Source organism: Nipponia nippon, unplaced genomic scaffold (genome assembly GCF_047370975.1).
Source record: "Nipponia nippon isolate SJK-2023a ecotype South Korea unplaced genomic scaffold, ASM4737097v1 scaffold_9, whole genome shotgun sequence".
NCBI lineage: Eukaryota > Metazoa > Chordata > Aves > Pelecaniformes > Threskiornithidae > Nipponia > Nipponia nippon.
The window spans coordinates 3,073,859-3,100,860 of record NW_028262413.1 but is presented as its reverse complement, the minus strand read 5'-3'; the positions used below and the strand labels follow the sequence as shown (position 1 = coordinate 3,100,860).

Below are 27,002 nucleotides of genomic sequence, written 5' to 3'. Positions count from 1 at the left end.
CAAACAGAAAGGCCTACAAAGACCACAGCTCATTTAACCTAATCAGCTGTCGTAAGATACACAGGGCATCTTCATCTTGAGCTCCTGGAGGTCATAAGCACACCAGTAACAATGAACACACATTGGTTCCATCAGCATCCAGCTGATGGAGCAGCTGACTAAATTAAAGCATCAAACACATTGCACCTATGGCAGGTGAGGGTGAGTCCTCAAGGGGCCCCCACCTACATCCTGTAAAGAGAAATGAAGCAAGAATGACCTTACCTCTGTCAAACACTTTAAAAAGGAGATTGGCACAATCTTAGTTAATTTTTGTCAAATGATTAGTCAAAATGGGATGAAAAATAAGTAACCACAGCACAACTCACTCTGCAAGCTCATTTCAGATGAATCTTAGGGGAAAACCAGATAAAAGCATGAAGAAGCAACAGCAATAAAGACAACGGTAGTAATAAAAAAAACCCTTAAATAACCTATGAAAAATAGGGAGAGAAATCTTGATGGGGAAGAAACGTTCCTTAATGATACCATTACCACTCTCCAGGGCTTGTTTTCACAACACGTATATGTAGATGTCCGATCAAAGTTCAAGAAGCAGCTTCCCACTGCCCCTCCTAGAAACACCCCTAATCCTCACTAATCCCTACAACCTCTTATGTCCCTGCATGATCAGACAGCGGTGCTTTGCCAAGGCTCTTGGTATCATTAATAAGGGCAGAGGTGTCTCCTCTTGGATGCCCTCAGAGCCAGGCAGGGTCTTGAGCATCAAACTGCTTGCAAAGCACAAGGCAGGGGCAAGATCTCTTGTCGGTCTCTTCTCCCAAGTAACAAGTGATGGGACAAGGGGAAATGGGCTCAAGTTGCACCAGGGGAGGTTTAGATTAGATATTAGGAAAAATTTCTTCACGGCGAGAGTGGTCAGGCCCTGGCACAGGCTGCCCAGGGAAGTGGTGCGATCGCAGTCCCTGCAAGTGTTCAAAAAACGTGTGGATGTGGTGCTTAGGGACACGGTTCAGAAGCAGACCAGGCAGTTAGGTTATCAGGCTGGACTCGATCTCAGACATCCTTTCCAGCCTTAATGATTCTATGATTCCAAGATGGGGTCGTTAAGCAGCAAGGAGGGAAAGAATGGCGAGAGCAGAGTTCGGAAGGGGAGATAAAAGGGCTGGCGTGTCAGCGCCCAAGAAAAGCCACGCTCAGGCGCTCGGCCCTCTTTCCCACCACTCTCCAGCCATCCCATCGCCTCTCCAACCCCCTACTCCTTCAGCCTTCCAGGTTTTTTTTCCTCCCCTCTTCCTTGCTGGTTTTTCTCACTCACCCCTTCCAGCCCTGTACCGCATCCCCTGACCCCCCTGCCCGAGCTCCAGGGCCAGCCCAGCAGGGCCTTCCTCAGCCCAGCTCCCCGCTCTCCAGCACCCCCGTCCCCCGCAGCCTCCCCGCCTCCCTTACCCGGCCCCAGAACACCCGCGGGCCGCCTCACCCTGATGCCCTGCAGCACCCGGACTTGCTCCCGCTCATCCAGCCCGAAGGAGACCTTCCTGCCGCCGTGGCTGCTCTCGCTGCCCCCCATGCCGGCGGGGCGGCCGCTGGGGACGCCTCTCCCCGCCGCGCCCCCCACTCACACCGGGCTGCCGCTGCGAAAAGCGTCTCTCCCCCTTCCGCCACCTGCCAACATACCCGCTTCCCATTGGCGGCCGGCTCCGGGACGGCCAATAGCGCGGCGCGGTGCTGGCGGCCAGCCGCGGTGCAGGCTGGGGGCTGTAGTCTGCCGGCGGCGGCGGCGCGGGCGGCCTGAGGCGGCCCCGGAGACAGCGGTGCTCCGGGGCCCGTCACCTCTTCATCCCCGTCCCGCCACACAGCCATGGCGGCACCAGAGCGTCTCCGGGCTCGGTTTCCAGCCCTTGGCCTCGCTCGGCTTCCTCCTGCCCTCCCACACTGTCCTCTGCACCTTGGCTTTGAACGCGGGACCCAACCGCCCCCTCAGCTCCCACCGCGATACACCCCGCTCGCAGCGGGTCTTTACTGCGTCAAAGTCATGAAGGAAGAAAACCAAACCATCTCTTCCCACACAGAAAATAAGAGGGGAAGGCACGAAGCTTATCTCCTAGCACCAAGGCTGAGGAACCACCCAGAGGTCGGTCGCAGAGGGTTCACGGCCAAGGAGCCCCCAGGGACGTCCAGGGAATTTTCCCTCGGCAGTATTGAGACAAAGCAGCCCCCAGCGCAGCCGAGCGAGGGCATCCCCCTCACCCCACCATGAATCCCACCTTCGCACACACCATTTCTCCACGCTCCTCGAGGGAGCTCACCACCCCGACACGTCAGCTCACGTTTCTCTGGTGATTATAACCAAAATTACAGTCTACGACTCGTAGTCAATTTTACCACAGCTGCTCTGTGGGCAGAATTAACCTCTCCGCTCCTTTCAGCCACCCTGTCCCAGCAAGACTGTGCCATTACCTGCCATGACGGGTCCCACCTTGGTCAGGCCATCGCAGATACAGTCCCCATCGCCAGGCACGGGCAATCCACAGCCTAAACCAAGGGAAAGAGAAAAAATATCTGTAACACACAACCACCGGACCGAGAAACAGCAGCTTTGAAGGCTCTTTTCCAAGTGTCTGCATTCCCAGAAATACAGGCCACGTGATGACCTAGACAACTTCGTGCATTTGTAACCAGACAGTTAACGAAGCCTTAGTATCGACACACTACTTATCTACTCCTTAGTAGCGCATCGGAACAGTTTTAACTGTTTAATGCTTATTCTTCACTGCAGTTAATGTGGCAAGCGCGGCTTTGACTCAGCAGTGGGACTCTGGCCAGCTTTAAGGGAGCACCTAGGAGTCTCTGCTCCCCAAGATATCCAGGCCTCTTCTACGGCGTGTTCCTGGAAGCGGGGAATATTTTTGTTATTTGTGCAATACTTCATACGATTCAGCCCATCGCTCGAGTTCTCAAGACGAGGGCACTGCATCGCGGTACCGTCTGCTGTTTGCACTGCAGTACGGAAACACTGCGCAAGAGCAAAGGTCTGGCTGAAGTCAAACCATGATTCCTCCCAGAACGCTCTCACCAGCCGCTTGCGCATTTCTCATCTGCCACCTGCTTGCTTCATTTGATGGCACCCAGCTTTTGTACTGAAAAAGCCCGCAAACAGTCATTCCTTATTTGCCTCTTCCGTCCTCTCAAGGTTTCACTGACCTGCGCCATTGCTCTTCCAGGCTGGCAAGCTCTCAACCATGTAATTACTCCTCCAGAAGTCTTGCCATTAACTTTGGTTATTCCTGTCATCCTTCCTGAGGCCTTTTTCAGGTGTAACTCCAGCCAGGTGGCAGGCATCATCTGCAAAGATCCAGGAGGGAGAGTGAGCAAAGGCAAACCAAACTGCACACCGCACCTACAGCCGTGCCTTCCTGGGATCGCCAAGAGCCTAAGGGTGCCCAGCAGGACCCACTGCCTGTGGGACACCGATGTGGAAGCAGTCGTGATAATGGTGGAGGAGCTGTACAGCAATTTAAACGCCTCTCCACCTCCGCAGGATCTCAGAGTTAACTCCAGCAGTAGCATCTCCTGGGGCAATCCCCAGTTTTCTGCAGGGAGCCCGGAAGGAGCTCGGAAAGGTTTTATTGTACAAGGGCATGACCCAGTCCCAAGGCAGAGACGAAGCTCATCCCACTTCCGCAGCCTGTACACCCCCACCCAAGTCATCCTGACGGGTGCTGACTACCGCCAGCACGCTGAGCTGTTACGCAGCAGCTAGCACATCCTCCCTGCAGCCAGAAAGTTAGTCCTGACACACAGGGTTCATTTCAAAGCCCAGAAAAAGAGACAAGCAAGAGTCAATTCCAACTTCCACATCAGCCTTTTCCCAAGCAACAGTAAAAGATATCCTATGGCAAAGGCCCTGATGCAAGGCATGCCCAGGAACAGCAAGATCTAGTTACCGAGAGAAGAGTCAACGGCTTCACTGACTGTTATTTAGACCTGGAGTCCACTCCCTGCACAGTCATCTGCTGTCCTAGTAACAGCCTTCCAAGAAAGAAAAATCCATCTCTGACAAAAGGACATCACGTTATTCCATTATTATCTGCCATATGTGTTCAAGGATTTAAAAAACAGATCTGAAAATTATTTTTTCTCCATAATATGGATGATTTGAGAAAGAAAGTATGACCATTTATGCCAAACTTAATTTTATTTCTTTATTTTACAAACAAAAATATACATTTATTCTATATTTTCTCTTTTTACCCCCCCCACATAACACACTTCTGCTCAAGGACCATTTTGAATATGGCCCAAAGCATTATATATACATAAAAATACAACAGGAGGAAGGTCAGTCCATGACCTAGCGCAGAAGCTCCTCAGCAGCAGAACGTGGGACACTCCAGAAATACTGGAGTCCTGCCAGCGAAGGACAGGATGGACACGTCGACCACCTGCGCAGGTGATCCTTCAGCACTGAATTCAGCTGATAAAAAGGCAAATTCGTATCCTGCTCTTCACATCACCAAGGAGGGCAGATAAGTCCTCTCAGGCAGGGTGCTGAGAGTCAGCAAATACTCCTTGGGACTGAAAAGCAGTTGCTCCTTTATTTCTCAACTGCTTTAAGACCTTCATATCTCTCGGCTCTGTCCAAGGCCCACCAACTCCAGGCGAGCTTTGCAGGTTTCCCCACGCTTTCTAACAGCAGCTCGGGATCAGCGTTGTAAGCAGCTTTAGGAGCAGGAGCAGGGCAATTCAGGCACCACGTCATTCATCTCTTCTAGAGTAAGCAAGCGTGGCTCAGGCCGCTTCACAGCAAGTGACGGGAGGAGCGTGGAACGCTTCTCTAACGCGGCAAGGGCTGGCTTGGCCAGTTGCTTCTCCAGCCCTTATGTAGTCACTGCACGGAGGGGAAATGTGAAAGGCTGTTTGTTGACCTACATGAGACAATTCAGCCCTCACGCACAAAAAGAAGCCTTTTTTCCTCAAAAGTAAATAAAAAGCGGGGGGGGGCTGTTTGTTTTCAAGGTGCCAGTGCTACTTAGAGGCCTGCAGGGCAAAGTCCACAGGCAGAACAGAGAGGCTGCATTGCTCATTAACAAAAAAGATAAGCAAAAAGGCCTGCATAGTTTTGGCAACCAATACGAACTTCGTGTTCTTACCCAAACTTTCTTTCCCTATGGTGGGAACACCTGGTAGCAAATGCTTTCCCCTACCTGCTCACAATCCAAACTAACACCTCCACGCTGCACCCTGCATGATGATTTCCCAGAAACTCTTCCCTCGATGTTCTTCAGGAAAAGCAGTGAGTTGGGGCAAGAGATTCACAGAGTCCTCAAACATTTCAAATTCCCTCTTTCTACCATCTCGAATGGAAACTTGCTATTGCTTATAGCAGATCTCCACCTACCTGGAGGACTCGGGTAGGAAGGCACCCCCAAAGCTAGAGGAATACACCTCGTTATCCTTGGAGAGCACAGTATGTCCCAGAAACCAGCCTGATGCAGCTTGCAGCTGAACGGTCCCTGGATTGGAACACGATGTCTTGAAACTGCGTGCTAGACAGCTCAGACAGCAGTAGTCCCTTTTCCGGCACGGAAGAGGTTAATAAGAAGTTCCAGATAGTCTTTAAATGAACCACGCTCCACATGCACCTAAGTATTTTCAACATATCGAGCCATAAAACCTATTCAGACCAACAGAAGTCTGGGGATCTTAACTGCAACATAAGAGAAGGACACTGCCAGAGAAACACATCCATCTCCCACTTGCCTCCAACTTAGAACAGCGGCCAGCTTGATTCTAGCCCACCTACGGTGCTTGTGAGTTTCCAGTCACTAAATGGTGACAGCTCAGGCTCATCATGGGCTTCTGCTCTGCCTCAAGCACCTGAACATCTTTGGAGCCTTCATCTGCAGAGTCAGCTTCCTCCTTCACAGCACTCTCTAAGACCCTGCCAGAGCCACGAAGCAGGGTGCAGATGGAAGATGCACCTACCTCACAGGTTTTATTCTTGAAACTCAGCCCTGATTCAGTGTTGTTACTTAGATTTCCCCATGAGTTCAGACACACAGTGGCACAGCCTCCATAGACTGTTTCACAGCTACTTCAGTTCAGACAGCAGCACTGTCTGTCCTTCTGTCTCCCTATTGTTCAGTCAGTTCACGTCCATGCCGCTAGCTACTAGCCCTGCAAAATGCTCCCAGGGCACAAAGACCAGTTCATTCCTCTTCACACCTCTCTTCTCCTTCCCACACACTCAGAACACTCCTTTTAACCCCTAGCAACTGCAACTCATTATTTGCATCAGCATTAGCTGAAACCAGAGATGAGCCCAGCTGACCAGCTTCCCTCTTCAAGCACTGCTATCACCACCGATGCCGTTGCATTACAACAAGACCCAGGCAACCATGCTGCTTGAAAAAGCCCAGGAAGACCATCTTTGGTTTCAACCACCAAACTCTTTCTATGTATGTACAACACAGCAGTCAAATCAACACCCTCATCCCTAAACGCCATTCCTCTAATTGGCAGACAAGTGCTTTCAGTCATTGCAAAGGCAGAGGTGCCGGTCAGGCCTGTCTTCTGGCATATTCACATCTGGAACATGGAGGATCAGGAAGGTTCAGTGTTTACAGGTTTATGACAAAAAACTGTTCTACATTGTTCTCAGGTAGCGACAGAAAATGTTCTTTCCAACAGGATTTGGGCTGCCAACTTCATTCCACAATAGGTTTTGGAAATCCTAAGGAAGAGAGGAAAGCCATGGCAGATAGGCGAGGACAGATTTCCAATGGATATCCTAACAGCTGTGGTATCAGGGAGTTTGGAAGGAAAAGAATGAGGCATCGTGTGAAGCGGGTAGCCCTGCCTTAGGCATTGATGGCTTTCCAGCGGTCACTGTCCATGCTGTTGATGCTGCCCACGTGATACGGCATAGAGGCCACGTCATCCAGGTAGGCTGTGGTGTCAATCTGCGTGCTCGAGTAGAAGCCGGAATCCATTCCCTCCTTCTTGGCAACAGCATAAGGGTGGGGTAGGTGCACATCCACGTCCTCGGGTTCATCCACCTGACATTTGTATGAGAAAAGGATCTTCGGTTCAGACCTGGAGTGATTAAAGATTTAAAATACATGTTTAAGCAATGTAGTGTCACAGCCACTTATCCTTAACAAACTCAGCAGCACTAAGAAATTGGGTATTCAGAGCCTAAAAACTCTTCACACGAGCTTTCAGTCCTGAAATACACTTAGCAGAGTAATTGCTGTAAATTAATGCTAAATGTAACTTTGGACTAAGTGACCAAAGAGAAATAAAAACGAGAGAATCCTGACTCTAGTGTGGGAAAGGTGTTCTCATCTTTGGGAGTTCCGAATTACTGAGGGCAAAGGCATCCAAACACCACTGGACTCCCCGGCAGCCTGGTTACTGGCACCAACAGGACAGGAGTCCACCTCAAGTTCCATCTGTGCGCATCAGGAAAACTAAAATACAAACACTTGCAGATCAGCAGCTTCCATCTCTAACTCCAGACACTGTTCCCTTCTGATTTCAGAAGGCAGCAGAGGCACATTTTGATATTTTATGAGTACTTCATGTTCTTAGTTATTTTAAAGCCTGCTGTTTCTTGCTTATGGACAAGAAAAGCTAAAGCCTACACTAAAACACTCAGGTTTTCCTACCAAGCTGCATCTCCTCTGAGTGGCCACACGGCGGCAACCCCGACCCAGGAATGGCACCCCCAAGTGCTTTTAACTGGGGACTTTTGGGCCCGTTGCAGAGGAGTCCCCAGCCAGAAAGTTACCTAACCCCTCAATCCTTTCTACAAACCTATCCCAAAACCCACCCAGGAGACCATTTAACCTTCCGGGACTCAATCTCTCGCTAACCATTCAGTTAACAACTTCAGTGGAAAAAACTTCCTGTACTAAACAGGATGCAGCCACTGAAGAAGTGATCCCCATAAACGTTTGAGAGGAATATAGCTACCAGCTCTACTTTGCATACAAAGGAGTCTTCGACAGAAGTGAGCAGCCCTGGGTCACACAAGAAGAACTTCAAGGCCAGAAATTAAAAACTGGTTCCCTAACTGGCATTCTAGTCCCTGCCTTTATTCTACCGACAGGGAGAACTTGAGTGCAAAACAATTAAATGACAATATATACTCTCTAAACTCCTGTTCCTGGCTACTCACCCAAAGAAGCCTTTCAGGAATGCCACATAGATGAGAGGTGCAAAGAAGCTGAAGTAGAGGAACGTGGTAGCATCAACACAGCTGTCAATGGCAAAAAGGAACATGAAGGAATTCAGCACTCGAGCACAATACAGCTGGGTAACACCAGCCCCATCCGCCCCAGAATGATCCAATTCCTCTCCTGAGTGTCCAAGCAGAGGACAAGAAAAGCCTTGTGCTAAACAAACTGAAACTGATGCAAAGTAACAGACGTGGCCATCAACATGCGTCACTGCTCCTGGACACTTGGAGGGAACCGTGCCAGGACCCAAGGTCTGACCAAGAGCACAGTCTCAGTGCTCCCAATCTTGACCCACAGAAGCGACACTGATCCCTGCAGAATGAGACTCCAGACGTGAAGAAGGGTATCTCCATGCTATTTCTAGCCAACAGCCTATTTCCTCCCTTATTACCTATGACACATGAGCCAATGGCCAGGCATCAGTGGATTCAAACTATTACTCTCACTCCCCACCTCAAGACCACTGCAGAGCATGCAGCTCCCCAGACCTCCCCGCTGTGAGTTTCCTGACCACTCAGGGGTCTTCTGGCACAAACCAGAACCAACAGCTTTGTGCCTTCTTAGGAACACACCACAAGTTTGTTGTCTTGGGAGAGGCAGTGTTGAAGGACACTCAAACGCAACACGAGAAACTGGGCTGCAGGCCTCCTCCCCCAGCATACATACCACAGTCCTTCTATGATATCCACGCAGAGGAGGGCACTGCCCAGGCCCTGCACCAGGTTCAGCAATGCCAGGATTCCAGCATAAACATAAAAACTCTTCCTGGCTGTGGAAGAAATATGGACACAGATGAAGCTCAACCTCATAAGCACCAGCCCAGTCCAAAGCTGTTTGATGGAGATGGCAAACCCAACAGAAGCATCTCACCATCTTGTCTGTTTAAGAACTGAAGAACTAAGACTGCATTTTCCTGTCCTATGCTGGCAGGATTGCCAGAGGCACAGTGGACAAGCCATACCCTCCTGCACGTGTATACACACACGATGGGTTTTGAAAACACATGGTCATGGCAACACATGCAAAGATTTTATAGGCAAGCACCTGGAACCAGTGTCAGTCACATAACTGAACGTGAGAAAAACAAACAAAACCCCCACAACGGAACCAGAATCTGTGCCCTTCCGATGTACAGCACTAACAAAAGTGCTCGGGAGACCTGGACAGGAGCAGCAGGGTATGCTGGACACCAGGCGGATCAGGCCCAGGCCCACCAGTGTGTGGCACGTGCCACACATACCCACTCCCTCAGGGTACCCACAGAGATGCCAACACCACTTAGAGAGAGAACAGCCCAACGCAAACATCTTAATAACAGCTTCCCTCCCTATTCAAGAGCTGCAGATATTCTGCAACAAAGAAAAAACAGAGGAGCATCTTAATAAAGTAAGTGCCCAGATAAAAATTATGAAGCAGCTCCCAATTAGCCTTTCTTTCCCAGGGGCCAACCAGCATGTACGCTTCGACATCATACATGCATTTCAAAGGAAGTTATTGTTAAGCCATTTCTTACGGCTCTCTAAAGATTATATATTTACATTACATCTGTACCATTAACTCAGCAGTAAATCTTGTTTTCTTAATGTAATTGTTTAGCTACTGAAGTAGCAATGTAATTGCTCTTATTTCTGCTCTCCAAAAGGCACAACATACTCTTTTTCCAGGGATAACTAATCAGTCCTTTGCCCTGTAACTGTACCCCAGGACAGTGGGATGTATCTGCAGCGCAACCAGATACAGGAACTTCTTACTCCCATCTGTGTTTTATCCTGGCGCCATCTCCATCTATACTACGGAACACGCTACAGTCACTTACAGGGCAAAGAAATCCGGTCTTTCAGAGGAGTTTTTGGAAGAATCACCACCAAGGAATAGACCTGTTGAGACAAAGAACTAACTGTTCCACGGCTGCTTGGCAACTGAACTCGACAATCTTTGCAGGGATGGTGTGTGGTGTCACACGCTCCCTAGGTGTCTCGGGACAGGGGCACAGACCCCTGACATTAAACCCGGTGCAGATGTGAAGGCCCCACCTCACCCCCCCCAGCACAAAGAGGCTGGTCACTGAGAAGCAAGGGAGTGAAGGACACCTGAGATCAGCTGGAATTCAGCTGCCACAGCTTACACTGCTCCCACCACATCTTTATTGCTTCAGCTTCCCCGCCACACGAGAAGCACCAATGCCGCACTGTATCAGGCAGGAGGGGGACTAGGGCCTTATCATACACAAATCATCCTCCTTGCCCTATTTAGAAAATACAAAGAAGCTATCAGAGTGCATAACATATGCCCAGTACTTACCAGAAAGAAGAAACAGGAGCTGGCAAGCCAAAAGTGTCTCCCTCCATGGCCATAGATGTTGAAGTCTTCTGCTGAGAGGTGGGCATCAGGGTACAGGATTTCCAGGGTACCCTAGGAAAGAAGTGGCACCAACGTGATTCTGTTCTAGGCAGCATCCTCACTAGACTCGGTGTCCGGACAAGGGAGACTGTGTTTAAAGAAGTTCAGACAACCGTTGTCCCTGCCACCTCAGACCCAACCATTGCTCTGCTTCGACCAAGTTAAGCCCACACAGAAAAAGAGGAAGAAACTGAAGACAAGAAACGAGGGGAAAAAAGTGGCAGGAATCTGCATCTGAAGGAAACCGGCACCAACGACATTCCGGAAGAGAGACTGCATGAAGGGATAGGGAATGCAAGCAGCTGTCTGTTTGAAATGGAGCTCTCGGTCTACTTCCATCTCTAAAGTAGACCTCTCCTGCTGAAACATCCAGAATATAAAAGCTCACACTTGTGCAAGAGTTGGGAAAGGACGCCGTCCTATTCACTTGAATTCCTGAAAAACGGTATGAACAGAAGCTACCTTACAGACAGTGGAGAGAGAAAAGTGCTTGTAAGCGCTACTGAACCCAGATATAGCTCAAACACTTGGTATTTAATGAGGCTCCTCCAGCTTTATCATGTGGTAATCACCAGCTCGCTGCCTCCACGAGCAAGAGCCTGGTCACAGAACAAAGATCTGTGTGTTATTCTGGCGCTTCCCCAAGTATAGAGACACAGGGCTGACCACTTACATACCGAGGAGAAGAATAAACCCAGACACATAGTGCATTGTTCAGAGAGATGGAGACACAGCTAATAAACTGAGCTAGCGAGCCAGCTGCTAGTTTGAAGGGAAGCAAGAGCTCTCAGCTCTCAAAGAGTCAGGAGACAAGAGGCCCACTGCACTGCCCTTATCTGGCAAGCACAACCTCAGGTCTCTCCATCTACTTTTCATGTCACTTGAGGCTAGATTCAGAACTTGTGGCTCAAGTATGAAAAACCTCTTACTCCTGTTCCAAGATTCACTAAACAAAGCAATCCATTTAAACCTCACCTCATTTCTTCACCTTGGCTGAGCCTTTCATGCCATAAAGGGGAAAAGGAGATACAGTCTGGTGTATGCTCTGGGGATTCTCACACATTGCCAGAAGCATCCAGTCTTCCCCCAAAACCTCATCCAAAGAGCAAAGCTGCCACTTTCCAGACAGAAGTCCCACACCTAACTGCCCAACTCCAGACAAAGTCCCCTCTTTTGCAAAGACTAATCCTTCTGCTCCAACGTACTCACCTGGGTGACAGAATATGCCAGAGACAGAACTGTAGTGATTGCCAGAACACGTTTCACACTTGACTTGCTCTCCAGGTGACCTGGAATTAAGGAATACAGAAGTGACTCAGGATGTGATGCCAGCCTTGGTAAAAATCAATTCTCTCCAAAACCAATACAGCAGAATATTTGTATTTCCAGAAGCCTTCAAGGGAAGGTTAAATCTCACTTAACTGCTGCAAACCGCTTCCCTGTTTAAAGAGTTGAGCCTTTCACAGACAAAATAGTACTTACAAAACAACAGGTTTTAACTTGCTTTCTTGCTGCCCACACTAACATAGAGACAGCAACTAAGTCCTTCCACTGGGGTTACAAAAAAAAAAGTCAGGAATGACTCCAGTATCTTGTACACTGAGATGTTGTAAAGTTTCTTCTCAGGAAAAAAAAGTTGATGGGAGACTGGGTTAGAGCAGGGGAGAAGAGCTCGCATAATTTAGAGAAATCTGCACTGGAATATGCTGGAGCAGACAATCTCCAAAAGCTCCTTCCAACCTAAATTATTCTGAGTCCTCAAAAGATGAAAGACGTAGTGCTCAGATGTCCCACTGGCAGACACAACAGTGACACCTACCAAGCCCTCCCCTCTACCTCTGATCCACAGGAAAAGGTGCTCCAAACAGCGTTTTCACTTGTACAACTGAAAAAAGTAGAGTTACAGATTGCAGGTACAGCTACAGCATCTGAATGAAGCCAGGACGGAATCAGACCAGCCAAGGAGGGGACAAAAGGACCCTCAAAGGAACCATCTTAAATAAAATGGGGTTGAAGCAAAGATCAGACTGTTGATCTTTGCATAAGTCACCTTCACCTAAGTTGTACGCTCCTTAACCACATGCATGCAGGACAAAAAGCACATATAAACCCTGAAATTGCACAAGCCATAGATCTGTAAATATAATCAGCCTTTCAGCCATTTCTAACTAAAACTACCCAATCTGTCCTTTGTCTTTATTCTAGAGCTCCTTCACTTTATAGAATCGGCATCTCCACAAACTTACAGATGCAGCCTCTGTGGAAAGAAAGGGAATAGGAAACGTTGAAAGCACTCAAAAACCTCCTGACACGTACCAAAGGCAAGGCCTAGAATCACCACACTCAGTTCAATCGCCAGAAGGAAGAACCTTGTGATCTCCCACAGGATCTGAGGGATAACAGAAACCAGACAAACATGATTAGACAGAGCCAGGAACCAGTTGTAAGTTAATAAAGTTAATAAAGCAAAACTCTCTCTGCTCCAGGGGATGGCAGCCTCTGAATGGAGCAGGTCATTTCCACAAACCTTCCTCATGCTTTGTAGGGATACTAATTACATGTTTGTTCCAAGCCCCGTCCATATCTGTGAAACAGAGCAGTTGTGTGGGAGAGAGCAAATAGCGTGCCTACGGAGAGAGGAAGTGGCCACGGTTCACCACACCTGAGGATCTGTCACTTCTCTCGGATGTGTTCTTTCTGCTGTACTCCCAAGGAGCACAAACCCGCGATGCCCTCAAAGGTATACTATTAAACATGGCCAGTTCTTAAAGCACTGGATTCTGCAGTACAGTTATGACTGAACAAACTCAGTATTCTGCACTCCTCCAAAGCTACTGGTCCCTAAATCTAAAGCATATTCAACTCTAAAGCCCTCCCACTTCCAGCTTGTCATTTTCATTCCCATGTCTTATTTGGTGAAACAAGACCAAAAAACCAGCAGGTGAGGCAACTTTCCAGGTAGTCATGCAATAAATCAGCGCCAAACCTAGAACAAGAACCCAGGTTCTGGCTTATTAATCCTTTTCCTCTGAATACTGAATGGCACTCCCTCTTGAAGAGACACAATATTTTGAGAGGCATTTGATGAGGCATTTCTAATCTCAGAAAATACACAGTGCGTGTGTATATGTGAAAAAAAATAAGCATAATAGGATAGAACATGTGTTTACAGGAAAACCTGACAGAGTATCCCTCTTACTGCATGACTTCCCAGCAAGGTGCGCTTAGCAGTAACACCAACAGAGCTGAAAAGCACCTTCTCACCTCTTCTCCATTATTCAAGTCCTGGACCTACATCTATTCAACAGAGCTGAATGAAAATGCTACAAACATCCAGCCACTCAGAACAAGCAGAGCATTACAATGCTTTGACAGGTAACGTTAAAGGGAAAAGCAAAAGAACCACACTGATCCCAGAGAATAAAGCCAGAAGACCTGTACTCTGTGGGTGGCTCTTGGTCCTCTAAGACCTTAAGAGTTACAGAGCTTTTTGGTTTAGGTAATATTCTGCTGCAAGTCAAATGACTATAACGGAACAGCACGCACGAAGCTATTTCCTGTTTGCTAAGGGTTCACCCTGTGCTCAGAGCGGCTGCAAGGACCTTCAGATGTCAGTCTCAAAAGGTAATTTGGGTTTGTTTGCTTTCAATACAAAATAATTAAATATTTTTCAAAGAGCCACTCAAATATTCCAAGAGTAACAAAGGCCAGGTCTTGCCTATCCACTAAAGGTGTCTGAACGCTTAGCTCTTTCAAAGCAGAGTCATTCCACACCTGCAACAGGGAAGTTTTGCTGCCACTATTTGCGCATCTATTTTAGGAAGTCCATTGTTTTACAGCCCTGGATGTTGTGATCATTTAGATACAGCTATCAGAACAGGATTCCAGAGTACACACAGCTATGAGTACTGCAAAAAAACAACATTCTTGTATGCACATAAAAGGGAAGCCGTAGCAGATTGCTGTGATCAGAACTGCACAAAGCAGAGCCTCTGAAATCAGCGCTGTACCTACCTTATCAGCAACTGTGGCAGCATCAGAGGCACTCACAGTCATGGAGACAACAGCACGGGCAATACCAACTAAAGCCACCACAAATACCTGCACAGAAAGATACCAGAAGTGAGCTCATGTCAAAAGGCACATATGCAGTAGTGACCAGAAACTTTTGGAATACCATTTCCAGGTCAGCTTTCAAGCCTACTAAGGATTGCCTCTAGCAGACTAGAGCTAATTTGCCGAAGAAGATTCCTCAGGCCTGTTAGACGAAAGAGTACTGGCTTAGAATTTAGGAAGGAACAAATTTCCTCAACTGTCAGATTAAACAGCTCTGAAGAAGTCTCATCCACTCTTTACAACAGTATCTTTACAGGCAACCAGTCTTCCCACCCTTCAGTCCACTGGGACAGGGGAGGAGAAAAAACAGACAAAAACCATATCCCTCCCAATTACAAGATCAAGTGCGCAGTATGACTGAATAAACCGATCACATCAGATAATAGAAGCCACTCGATGCCAACTACCACACTTTAGATCTGCGATAAAACTAAAATCTGCAGTTCTCTCGCTCAACACCGGCAATGCTCAGGAATAGAGAGGAAAAAGGTCAGCTGCAGCCAACAGCTTTAAAACATCTTACCCTGCTGCACAGTGCAACATAGAGATAACCCAAGTCAGCTCATGTACCATTCAAGCATGACAGCATGGAGCTGAGCAAGGCCAATTTACCAACTCCTGTGCTGTCATAGCCATACTATGCAATTAAGAGCTCAGCTGGATATACCTGCCCTCCACTGTGCAGGCTTATCCTCTAAGAAAGCAGATTTTTCCAGCTAAAATTCTCCGAGTCATGGGCTAATTCTAGCGATGTAGGTATGAGACTGCTAAATCTGTTAGAGAGTGAAAAGAGTTCAAGCTGATTCTAAGATGGTTGAAGAACGGAAATGACCAATAAGCCACCTATGAGTGTTTCCTCCTTAGAAAAAGAAGGGATGCAAATGGCACGAAAGAAGAATACTACAACATTCCTCCTGGGGTCAAAAACTCTGGGACAAAACACCGACAAAAAAGAAGGGCCCCTGAAGATAACAGTGTTCTGGAGCAGCAACAGCTCATTGGAGAGGAAAACACTCTTTTTGCTTCCTCTCTAAGTAGACAGAGACTTTTCCCAATCTATTAACTTAGCTTTAATCACTGACTCCACAAGAAAGCTTTCCTTCAAGACGTGACAAACAGCTGTTTCAAAGGAAATCCTCACAGAACACACTACATCCTCATTTCCCAATAACACACTCCAGAAGATCAAAACGAGTGAAAGCGTTTTCCTCTAAGGCCGTTTCATCACTTTCTGCTTCTCATTTCATTTTGAGAAAGTAAACAGCATAAAGTCAGTTCACTTTTTTCTTCCCTTTCGTTTCTCAGGAGTTTTGCTTTTCAAAGCCTTTGGCATGAACTTCTTACTGAGTCATGTGCATTACTGGAAGCATAAAGGAAGATTTAAATCCAGACTGGAAATGGCTGGTAATATTTTTAAAAGTTCGGAGCATTTGTGTGTATACCTGGTTATCCAAAACTGTGCACAAGCCTCCAGGCCTGAAAGAGCTAACAAGACTTCCCACCAAAGATTCAGCTGAGGCTACTAGCTCAGATTTGGTTTCGATGCTTCCTGGGTTTTGCCATGCCAGCACCCATACACAGCCCAAAGAAGGACGCCTGCCATCTAAACCAATTCAAACACACATTTACTTCTACAACCTGTACTAATCTCACCGAGGAAGAGCAAGCACATGATGCTACGCACTGAGGCAAGCCAGGATCTCAAAAAAGCACCTAAGATAAAGCTTCTGAATGATATTTTTAAACAAATTCAGCCAGGTCCTTAGCTGCATTTACCATGCCCTGTGAGCAGTATCACAGTTCATAGGTATAGTGTACAGAGATTACTAAAGAGACTACCTTAATGGGATCAAAAGTTGCCTCTGCCTTTTTAAACTGGGGAGAGGAGAACAGACAAGACCTTAGAAGTCTGAGAACTGTAACTGTACTGCCTATACATTCTGTTTCCACCTTAAGAAGTATCAAGAACATCATCAAGTCAGCAGCCACTTTGATACGATGGGAAAGAAACTAACAGGGTTGGGTTTCTATATTCCCAGGCTAAGCAAAACACGGTCACATCACCATTTTCTACAGCAGATGACCAAGCTTTTCAACACAAATTATTCTCCAGTGTTTCACCTTCACTACCTCAGTGAGAAGCTCATTTTGTGTCACGTGCTACTTACTGCACTGCGCAAGGAAAGTGTAAGATACTAGATTCCAAGACAACAAAGCAACAAGGGAAGAAAAAGGGAAAAGAAAAAAAAAATCACCACAGGAGAACAAAATCCATTCAAATCCAGCAGATATGGTCCCAGAATCTGTGAAAAGCAGAATTCAAACAGTGAAAAAAAAATCTGCGTCTACTTCTTGTAGTACACCTTCAACTAAAAATAATAGATTTTATCCCTGTGAGATCTGGTCTAGGCTCTCTCTCCGTTAGTTCAGTGATATTGTTCATGAGCGGTAATAAAAAACCACTCACTCATCAGTTCGAAAGCACAGAGCGGTACTCACTAGTATGTAGAACGTAGTGAAGATTGGGCTGGAAGTGACCCGGATTTTGGCCCTGGCAGAGGGCAGCTTCCAGAGAAGAAACATAAAGAAAAGCACATTGGGAACCAGGAGCAGAAGATCCCAGTAGCGGACTCTGCAAAAAGTAAATAAACCAGGTTTTTTTTCCTGTTCTTCAGCATCTAGAAGGGAAGGCACCAGCCCCAGTCCCTTCTCAACCAAACTCTTTCCCCCGGCCCAGGGTCAGACCGTGGTCCCCTTTCCTCCATCTCACCTGGACTTCCCAATGTCCTCATAGAGCAACAACAGGCACTTGTGCGGCACAGTGATGTTGGTGTCATTGACCACCTGCGTTGTTGTCGGGGACAAAGTTGTCACGTTATCCAGTGCTGTCACCAGGGCAGTCGAATGCGTGACGTTGTCAGACACAGAGAATCTCATCACAGACATCATGGACTGGAACATCCTGCCTTCCTTCTGGTCCAGGTCAAACACAGCACAAGACAACCACAGCAGAGACAAAAAGCAACATTAAATCAGTTATGAGTCAGAGCTAAAAAACACATCCCTGCCATTAGGCCCCTGCACAACTGCCTCCTGCTTGTTACAGCAAATTACCATCATCTGAAGATGGTATTACACAATGAAATGCCACCTGCCCTTACTCTGCACACAGCCATTAGGGTGGACAGAACAAAAACACTATCTTGTATCAGAGTAACAAGCGCCTTCAAAACAGTGTGATACTATGCTGGATTAAACTTTGTGGGTTTTTGAGCTTTGGCAGATTCATAGAAGAAATCAAGACTGAGCAGCAATACATGGCATCATCAGATGGAGACAGAAACCCTGCTGTACCAGAACATTAATTATCATTCTAGCTCTAGTTACAGTCAATGATTTGGTTTCACCTATTGCAAAGAAAACGTGAAGGCCCCTGCCTAAAACCTGTTGCTGTTACCAACCCCCCAGTCTGAGAGCAGGGAAAGCCTCACATACTTTTACCTAAAGGGACTGTACACTCTTATCTTCCAAAACCAACACTGGCAAAAGCCAAGATTCAGCATTTTTCTTCTGACCCTCTGCAAGACACCAGAACTATTCTGATTTTAAGCACAACAGTAACACTGTGAAAATACAGCACCTAAAACCCTGTTAGCATAAAGTTCTCCAGCTACTTTACATCCACCAGTCTCGATGGCATTGTCCTTCTCGGACACAGATCAGCATCGTCACTGGTAGTTTACAAATCCAGAACCAGACACAGTCCTGTCTAATAGGTTTCCTAAGGTCAAACTCTCAGGTGGCAGAGAGCTATGGTCAGAACCAGAAGAGTCATGGCGCTCAGCTCTTTTGTCTGCTCTAACTTATACCTCTCCTGCCTCTCAGAAAGATGACAAAACAGAACCTCCCATTCCCCGATGAAACTTTTTTGTACTGCCTTCCCCGAGAGAACATTCACACCTTTTCCACCATCTGTCCATCCCCCAGGCCCTACACTGCTGTGAAATTAACTGGCCCTCCAGAAGTTAAAAGGAAACTCTGCTCTGCCATCCATAAAACTCCACGTGCTTCGTGCCCGTGCTGACGGCTTTGGCAGAAACAGCAGCAGTTTATCCCTCTGTTGGTTCTACGATCACCTTGGAAGCTTAAGTGAACTATGGCACACAGTACTTTAGATCAGGATTTAATATATACTAGAGTTTTGACCTGATTTATCTTACTAAGCCTGCTCCTGATTTGATGTTTCACCTTGTGCAAATCCTCTCCTCTTCCCACCCTAAAACAGCAACTCTCACCACTTAAGGCACCTGACTAGCTACAAGCTGAATGCAAACACACACAAGGTCCTACCATCTCTCCTGGCATTCCCCAAAGAAGTCATCACAGACAACACACAGATTCAAAACAAAAGTGTCTTATCAACTGGCATCTTAAAGATGCACATCACCAGAGACAGTGCTCTAGCAGTCTGTGTGATATAGTCAATCCAGGATTCACACAAAAAAAATCTGCCTGTTTGACTTTAGCCCTGGCTGGCATGGCAAAAGCTGCCAGCCTCCCTGACAGGACTCAAGGTATTTTCCTTGCGAGGTTCTGGGTGACTCACAAGTTGGAAAGAATCAGCACAGCCCTGTGTCATCTGTTGAGCTTTTAGAGTTCGGTAGCACCTTCCCCACAAACTGCGCGAGACTGTCAGCCACAGGCTCTTCTTTCGCGTCAAGAGGCTGAGAGGGTAAGAGCCAACACCCTCAGCTAACAACCCCCCCCTAATTCATCCACGCTGACAGGTACTCGCTGAGCTGGGATTTTTCTTTTGCGACTGCCGTACGCTGTGCTGCCCAAGGGACGTCACGTTAAATAAACACATGCAGACCTGGAAAGATCAACTTTGTGCTGAGATGGCAAAATCCATGCCAAAAAATCCTAGTTCTAGTAGAGATTCCTGCAAACAACCTTCATAACCCAGACTTATCTCTCTTCCCTCCAGCTTCTCACTTCTCTGAATTGACACCGTTGAGAATGATTTTCTGTTAATAAGTTTGCTCCATTCTCAGCCTCTGAAACACCACTGCATCTCAGCAGCAGCAAGGACAAGTATGTTCACATTTGCCAATATAGAAAAAATTCTACCTAATTTTTAAAAAAAGCTGGGGAAGAGTAGAGAAAAAACCTCACAGAGCATAGGCAGAATAACATCATCAACTACGAACCATCACAACCTCCTAATATCTCTTCTGGGATAAAGAATTCGATCTGCCTGTCACACTGACAAGAGCTCAAGTATAAAGCTGTGAAAGAATTACATGGGAAAAACATCTTTCTCATAAGAAGAACAAACAGACTCCATTCTTTTTCCCTAGAAGCCACCACTATCACACAACAGCAGCGAGCTGCTGATAAGGAGAGGAGTTGGCCACACGTAGCAGAGCTCCAGTCACGAGTTTTCAAAGGGCAAAGCAGAATCAAGCTTACCTCTCAGCCAGGCTGCTCGCTACGGCCTGGTATTAGTATCCTATTCTTCCTTCCAAGACGGAGCATACACAAAGACAGAGCAACAGAACATCCAACACGATAAGAAAAGGCAACCAAAGCCATCAGCCAGACAGCACGATCCCCATGCTTTTCTAATAACTAAGGCCTACAGCAAGGATGTGGAAAACTGTCCCGTTCCTGTCAAAATCACTAGCAAAAATTCCGTGGCAACAGGACCAGGACCTGATGGCAAGGATCCGGCTAGGCTTCCTCATCTCCAGCAACACTGCTCCTTACAGCATACTGTCCAAACCCTTGCCCTGTCTAGTCCAAAATAAATCCAGTCAGCTGAGCACATCTAAGAGATCGCTCACCACACCCCGCCTCCACGGGGCCATTCGCTTCAGCCAGCCCAACCTACTCCATGCGGGTAAAATCACCCCGTAGCCACATCAGAGGAAACCAGTGCCGCAGTCCCGGTCTCCCTTTTTCTTCTAGCAGGCAGCTCTATTTACCATACACCAGAAAACAAAATAAAACAGTTTGCTACACTACAGCTGAAGTCAGCCTGACTTGGCTGAGGTCTATTCCTCTGTCCAGGCACCGGACTCCCAAGTTGCATCCAGATCAAGCACATCCACAGGACTCGCAGGTTGCTGTGGCAGAGTGCAGGGGAAGGCTCAGCTGCACCTTCAGGGAAAGTGATCCCCTCTCACCGAGGGGGTGTTGTTTCTTGATTCATGGCACCATAACCGTATCAGAGCCCAGTGAAATTCGGGGCACAAATCACTGGCAATTCTCTGTTCTCTCAAAGCCCAACCACATAAAGGTGAATCATACACAAGCAGAGTTTCAGCTCTAATAAAAAAATGAAGGTTTTCCTCCTTTCTGAAAACAGTACCAGAAAAATCTTGCAAGTACAGGTCATGCTAGGGTTAAGATTGCTCCTTAAAACACTGTGTTTGTGCAAGAAAAAACTGCACTGTCCAGATGCCTGCGTAAATACAACTGTTACTTCAACAACTTAAATGCTTAAAAAGAAAAAAAAAATAAAAATAAAAGCCACAGGTTTTTTCTTCTCTTCCTTTTTAAGACGGCTCTTCAAACCTCACTCCTGATCACCACAGTGGCATTTTGCATTTCGCCCCTGGAACTCACAAGGCTGTGATTTTCCACCAGTGACCAAGGACCTCTCTTTTCTTCACGTTTCATTCTCACATCTCGTTCTGAACTAAACCGAAAAAGAAAGGAACTGCAATGCTAAAAACAGCCAAAGAAAAATACCGAAAGCAGAAGTATCGACAATGAACCAAAGCCATCAGACAAGAGCATCCCCAGTTCAGGGATGTCTTTCAGAAATAAGTAACCTCAGGTTTTTTTGCTGTTTTGTTTTGGTTTCGGTTTTTTTTCCTCTAGAAGGCAGGCGCACAGACAACAAGCAAGAGGGCGGCAAGTGAGGCAAAGCAGCAGTACGCGGCCACTTCACTCTATGCTGGCAAGGAAGCGCTGCCTGTTTTAAGGGCTGCTAAAGGAACCAGAGAGCTGGGGAAAATCTTGAGTTACTTTCTACCCCCTATGCCAGGCAAAGGTGCCTCCGGACGCTGGGGCCACAGGAGGGCTCCCCGGCTGCAAAAGGAGGCCTGCAAAGGGCAGGGCAGAAGCCCAGCCGGCAGCGGGGTCCGCCCGGGTCACCGGGAACCTCCGAGCCGACGCGGACCGCAGCCGACGGGCCAGGCAAGGGGCGAAGCTTTTTTCCTGCCGGCCTCCCTGTGTGCAAAGGGCGGGCGGCTGGGCAGCGAGGCGCGGGCTGCCAGAGCCCGGCGGGCGCCTCCAGGCTCCCCCCTCACCGCGCCCGGAGCCCGGCGACCCCGCGGGGCCTCGCCCCGCCGCTCACCTCAGAGGGCCGCGGCCCCCGCCGCAGCCAGGCCCTGCGGCCGGGGCAAGCCCCGCCGCCCCTCTCTCCTAAGCCCCCCCTCCCCGCAAGTCCCCCGCCGGCCCCGCTCCTACCCGCCGCGGGCCCGGCCCGCCCGGCCCTGCCTCCCCGGCGACGGCGCTCACCGGCGGGGGCCCAGCCCCGCCATCCCAGGCCCCGGCCCCGCCGCTCCCCTCAGCCAGGGAGCGTCGCTGAAGAGCAGCACCAGAAGAGCGCTGCGCCGCCAGAGCCGAGGGACCGACGCCTTTTCGAGGGGGCCTGGTGGCGCTATTGAGAGAGGGTCCCCGAGAGCGGTGCCGCTCGGGCCAATCAGAGAGCAGCGCAGAGAGAGGCTGTCAGCGAGGCCACAAGAAATAGCGGCGCAAGCCAATGGGAAGGGGCGGGAGGCGGGACTCGGGGCGCGGGCCGGCCCCGCTTTAAAGGAGCCTGGTCCAGTGCCTGACTGCCCTGTCGGGGGAGAAGTTTTTCCTGATATCCAACCTAACCCTCCCCTGGCGCAGCTTGAGGCCGTTCCCTCTCGTCCCATCGCTTGTTCCTGGGGAGAAGAGACCGACCCCCCCCGGCTCCAGCCTCCTTTCAGGCAGTTGCAGAGAGCGATGAGGGCTCCCCTCAGCCTCCTCTTCTCCAGGCTGAGCCCCCCCAGCTCCCCCAGCCGCTCCTCCCCAGCCTTGGGCTCCAGCCCCTGCCCCAGCCTCGCTGCCCTGCTCTGGCCACGCTCCAGCCCCTCCATGGCCGCCTTGGGGTGAGGGGCCCAGCGCTGAGCACAGCATTCGAGGGGCGGCCTCACCAGTGCCCAGCACAGGGGGACGATCCCTGCCCTGCTCCTGCTGGCCACGCTGTTCCTGACACAAGCCAGGATGCCACTGGCCCTCTTGGCCACCTGGGCACAGTGCTGGCTCACGTTCAGCCGGTTGTCAACCAGCACCCCTTGGCGTGGAGCGGGCAGGGCAGTGACCCCCGGGCCTGCCCGAGCCGAAGCCCGTCCTCGCCGCAGGCGGGCGGCGTTGGGTGCTGCCCGTAAGGTGCAGGCCCTCTCTTACAGCCCGATCCCGTCCTCCAGGCCAGCCCGCACAGCCCAGCGCCGCACCCCTCCGCGGACGCGCGATCCAGCACCCGGATCATCGCACCCCTCCAAGGCGAGCAGAAATAGGCTCCTTCTGCAGAGGAATTATGGATTGCGAGGCAGGGGAGTTAATAATTTGCTTCCATGGACTGGATCCTATAATCAAGTCCCTGCAGGAGAGAATGATTAACAAGCTGGAGAGTTCAGCTTTTAAGGAAAATTTAAAGCTGACAGAACTAACCTGGCAGAGCTTGGACGATAGCAGCTAAAGGGAAACACAATAAATAATTAGCAGGATTTGGAGGTGCAAATACCAGACAGAGAAAATAAAAGTTCAGTATAGTAAACAAGGGAATAACTGGGACAAATGAGCCAAGACTTAAAAAGGAAATTAAAGGAAATAACTGGCTAAATATCAGCAGGTCACTCTTGGCAGCAGGAGCTGCCTGACTGTGAGCAGAGTTTCAAGGGGGATGCTTCTTATCTGAGTCATTTCAAGGGCCAGAGGATAAACTCCGGCGTGGTTTTCTCCCTGGGGTTCACCTGGGGCTCTAGGGATTGCTTCTATAGGAATGCAAGGCTTTTGCTAAGCTGAAATTTGCTGTACAAGGTCCACGCCTCTTTGAATATCCCTGTATTGATCAAGTTTCATGCCCTGCTCTAGCAAACAGCATGCACAAAGTGTTTCAGGCCCACCCCACACACACATCTTTCTCAACTTAAGTCTGCTTGATCCTCTTCTCAGGTTTAATTTTCCAGCTTCGCTGCAGCAAGCCTCGTGGAGGGGACGTACCCTGAGACTGTGTTGCCTGCCTCAGCCCTATTCCTCTGATTTTCCACTGGGGTGAACCAGGTTTTTATGCTGGTGTCATGCCTTTGGAATGACATCTGGAGAAGCCGGTCCTCAAATTGTCTCTCCTCACGCTGTCGTTCAGGTTAATGATACGTTGCAATATTTTGATGTGTTGTATTTATGGATCCAAGCTCAAAGGCTCGGCAGGCACCAACATCTCTGACTTACAGAAGGGATACTTCCATTTAAAGAGAGGTGGAGTGCTTCTGCCTAAGAAGTGCCTTGGTAACAGAGCCAGGAGTAAAATCCATGTCTTCTCACTTGTAGCCTCAGGCGCTAACTAACTGAACATGTTACCTCCCACATAACTGTGTCAGAAGGAGAGATTTTGCTTTCCAATCCACCTGCTCTTTCCATCTGATTCACTCTGAGGCTAGAGCCCAGTGCTTGGAACACCAGATCCAAAAGCTGCCTCTCAGGCAGAAGACTGCTGGGTGCCACCGCAAGGACCGTGACGCTTTAGATCCTGCCTCCCTCACTGCTTACGTGAAACACAGGAGCCGGGGAGTCCGCACTTACGGTTCCTTTGTATTAACAAGCCAAACACGGTGTGTGCAAACATAACTCTGCTCTTCCCACCTCCAAGGACGGCCTCATCTCCTTAACCACGCACATCCTCCCGCTTCAGCTGAGGACTGCTGCTCTCTGCGTCACCTCCTCCGGCCAGTGCATAAAGACGGCAGAGCTCACTCCCTGTGTCCTTGCTGTGCCACTTGGTGTTGCCAGGCTGAAGCAAGACAAGAGGTGATATTTGGCAGCCCTGGTATAACCTTGAGGGCCCCAAGGAAAGCTGGTACGTGGTGCTGTACCTGCTGCAGTACTTGCTGTCCTTTGGCAACCTCACCTGACTTGCAGGCAACGGAGGCAGAAAGTGCAGTCACGCTTTCCAGAAGAGCATTACACCCTCATAATGCCACCGAATTCCACTCTTCATCTTATCTAAAATACTCTTCCAGCTTTCGTTAGATCAGTCTGCTGGACAGGATATTACTTCTCATCCAAAACTGCTTTGCTGTTCAGGTGCTGAGCAACTGCAGAGACAGATGTGCCTGTCTTGTTTTGGAGCTGCTCTACCAAGCTCCTGATTTCTAGTATTGCACATAAATTTGCACCACAGGATAACACTTGGGCTGTACTCACATGTCTCTGCCCTTCTTTTCACGGGGAATTCAGCCCCAGGACTCCTCCTGTGCTGTAAGCCGCCAGTCTGCAAAATCCTAGTGGTGTGTTTTGATACAGCCAGGAGTTTGGTGCTGAGCTGCGTTCGCCCCCGCGAGCTGCCCGGGCCCTGTCTGCATCTCAGCCCTCTCGCGTGCCCCAGCGCCTGGGCTCTGGCACAGCAGGAGCCCCATCCCATGCACGGCGGCCACCTGGTTTTAGGGATGGTTTTAGCCGCCCAACCTCAGCGCTTCTCAAAAAGACTGAGCACCCCAGCTCAAGCACAGGACCACTTGTAGTAGAGAGCAGTGAAAACAAGGACGTGGTCCATGGGCTGCTGGGACAGACAGACAGAAAAGCTGTCCATCGGCCATCCAGTGCCTGGAGAGACAGTGTCACCCTGTGGTGGGACCAGTTCATCCCAGTGCGTCACCGGAGCCTTGTCAGACAGCACCGCCTTACGCAGGCCCTGGGCTGCCTTCCTTTAAGCCATGGTGGTCTCCAGTAGCCTACAGGCGGGGGCATTTCTGGGGGGTCCCTGCGCCTGTTTCAGCTCCCCGCCATGTGTCACAGAGACGAGGATGAGCCACGCTCCTATTTATATCGTGATGCTCCTGCTTTGCTATATCGGTACCAGGCTGAATCATCCCGCTGGGCTCCTGGAAGAGCCATTTCAGGTCTGGGATTGTCAGCTGCCTCTTCCGTCACTTCTGCTTCTGGTGTCTCCTGTTTCAGGGTTACTGTCCCACATCCGACTGCAGCCAAGAGCAGTAACAGCCCGATACCAAACAGTGGTCAGAAACCCTTCAGAGAGGACAGACCTCCAAAATCCAAACCATCTGCCATTATGCAAGAGCCCGTGGCCTGGAATGGAAGCGTTTCACCTCCTTGCCAAACATCAGCCTGTTGCTTGTTTTGTCGCTCTAAATTCTTCTTCCAGTTTCTATGGGACAGGTGTTCTTCTTCAGTTCCTCTCCTAAATGGCACTGCTCGCTGCGCCAAGCAACTGCGGAGACAGATGTTCTTCAGAACGGCCCCAATTAGGTTCCCATTACTGTTATTATAGAATTATATAGAATCACAGAATCATTTAGGTTGGAAAAGACCCTTGAGATCATTGAGTCTAACCGTTAACCCAGCACTGCCAAGCCCACCACTAAACCATGTCCTTGAGCACCACATCTCCCTGGCTTTTAAATCCCTCCAGGGATGGGGACTCAGCCCCTGCCCTGGGCAGCCTGAGCCAGGGCCTGACAGCCCTGTCGGTGAAGAAATTTTTCCTAATATCCAACCTAAACCTCCCCTGGCGCAGCCTGAGGCCGTTTTCTCTCGTCCTATCGCTTGTTGTTTGGGAGAGGAGCATTCAGACTCAGGCCAAAACACTCCCAAACACCAGAACCCCATTCCCACCTCTTGCAGTTTTACCGTGAACCTGAACAACGGCGACTGAAGCGGCTCTCCCACGGGCCAGTGGCAAACCTGGCCAGGCCAGGCTTGATTTTAGCTGCAGAAGAGGCAGACCCGAGAACAGGGACGCAGGAATTCCCGGCGGGATCTCTCCCGTGGCTCGGATTCCCGGGACCCCTCGAGCCCAGAGGGAAATCCCCAAACCTTTGCCCAGATTTGCCCCACTTTGCCACCGCTGCCCACCGGGCGCCCGAGCCCCCTGGGCCCTGCCCTCATCCATATTCAGGAGGGGGGCGGGGCCCGCCCCCCCGGCTATTCATTATTCATGAGCTTTCGCGCGCTTTTGCTGACCAC

At 49.3% G+C, this 27,002-nt stretch overlaps 2 protein-coding genes across 12 annotated transcripts in view; both read right to left on the bottom strand.

Moving 5' to 3' along the window:
- CHCHD6 (coiled-coil-helix-coiled-coil-helix domain containing 6) overlaps window positions 1–1,657 on the bottom strand; it is a 115,215-nt gene extending 113,558 nt beyond the window's left edge. For all 5 annotated transcript variants that reach the window (XM_087743525.1, XM_087743528.1, XM_087743527.1 and 2 more), the window contains exon 1: window positions 1,481–1,657. In XM_087743525.1, coding sequence (XP_087599651.1) covers window positions 1,481–1,570 — 90 coding nt within the window. In that variant the 5' untranslated portion in view covers window positions 1,571–1,657. The remainder of the gene's footprint in view (window positions 1–1,480) is intronic.
- Window positions 1,658–3,211: 1,554 nt separating this feature from the next.
- On the bottom strand, window positions 3,212–22,476 carry TPRA1 (transmembrane protein adipocyte associated 1). 7 transcript variants are annotated; one of them, XM_087743520.1, is made up of 13 exons: window positions 22,242–22,375; window positions 17,533–17,735; window positions 17,262–17,394; window positions 17,018–17,065; window positions 14,661–14,747; window positions 12,963–13,035; window positions 11,856–11,935; window positions 10,548–10,658; window positions 10,063–10,123; window positions 8,913–9,015; window positions 8,186–8,266; window positions 6,863–7,098; window positions 3,212–3,345 (listed from the first exon to the last, which is right to left on the bottom strand). In XM_087743520.1, the coding sequence occupies exons 2-12, from the start codon at window positions 17,721–17,723 to the stop codon at window positions 6,864–6,866; spliced, it is 1,203 nt and encodes a 400-aa protein (XP_087599646.1). In that variant the 5' UTR covers window positions 17,724–17,735; window positions 22,242–22,375; the 3' UTR covers window positions 3,212–3,345; window position 6,863. The 7 variants fall into 7 exon arrangements, with proteins under 7 accessions (XP_087599646.1, XP_087599647.1, XP_087599648.1 ...); XM_087743521.1 differs by lacking the exon at window positions 3,212–3,345 and adding an exon at window positions 4,192–6,736; XM_087743522.1 differs by lacking the exon at window positions 3,212–3,345 and having other exon boundaries at window positions 4,192–7,098; window positions 22,242–22,476.
- Between the last annotated feature and the right edge of the window lie 4,526 nt (window positions 22,477–27,002).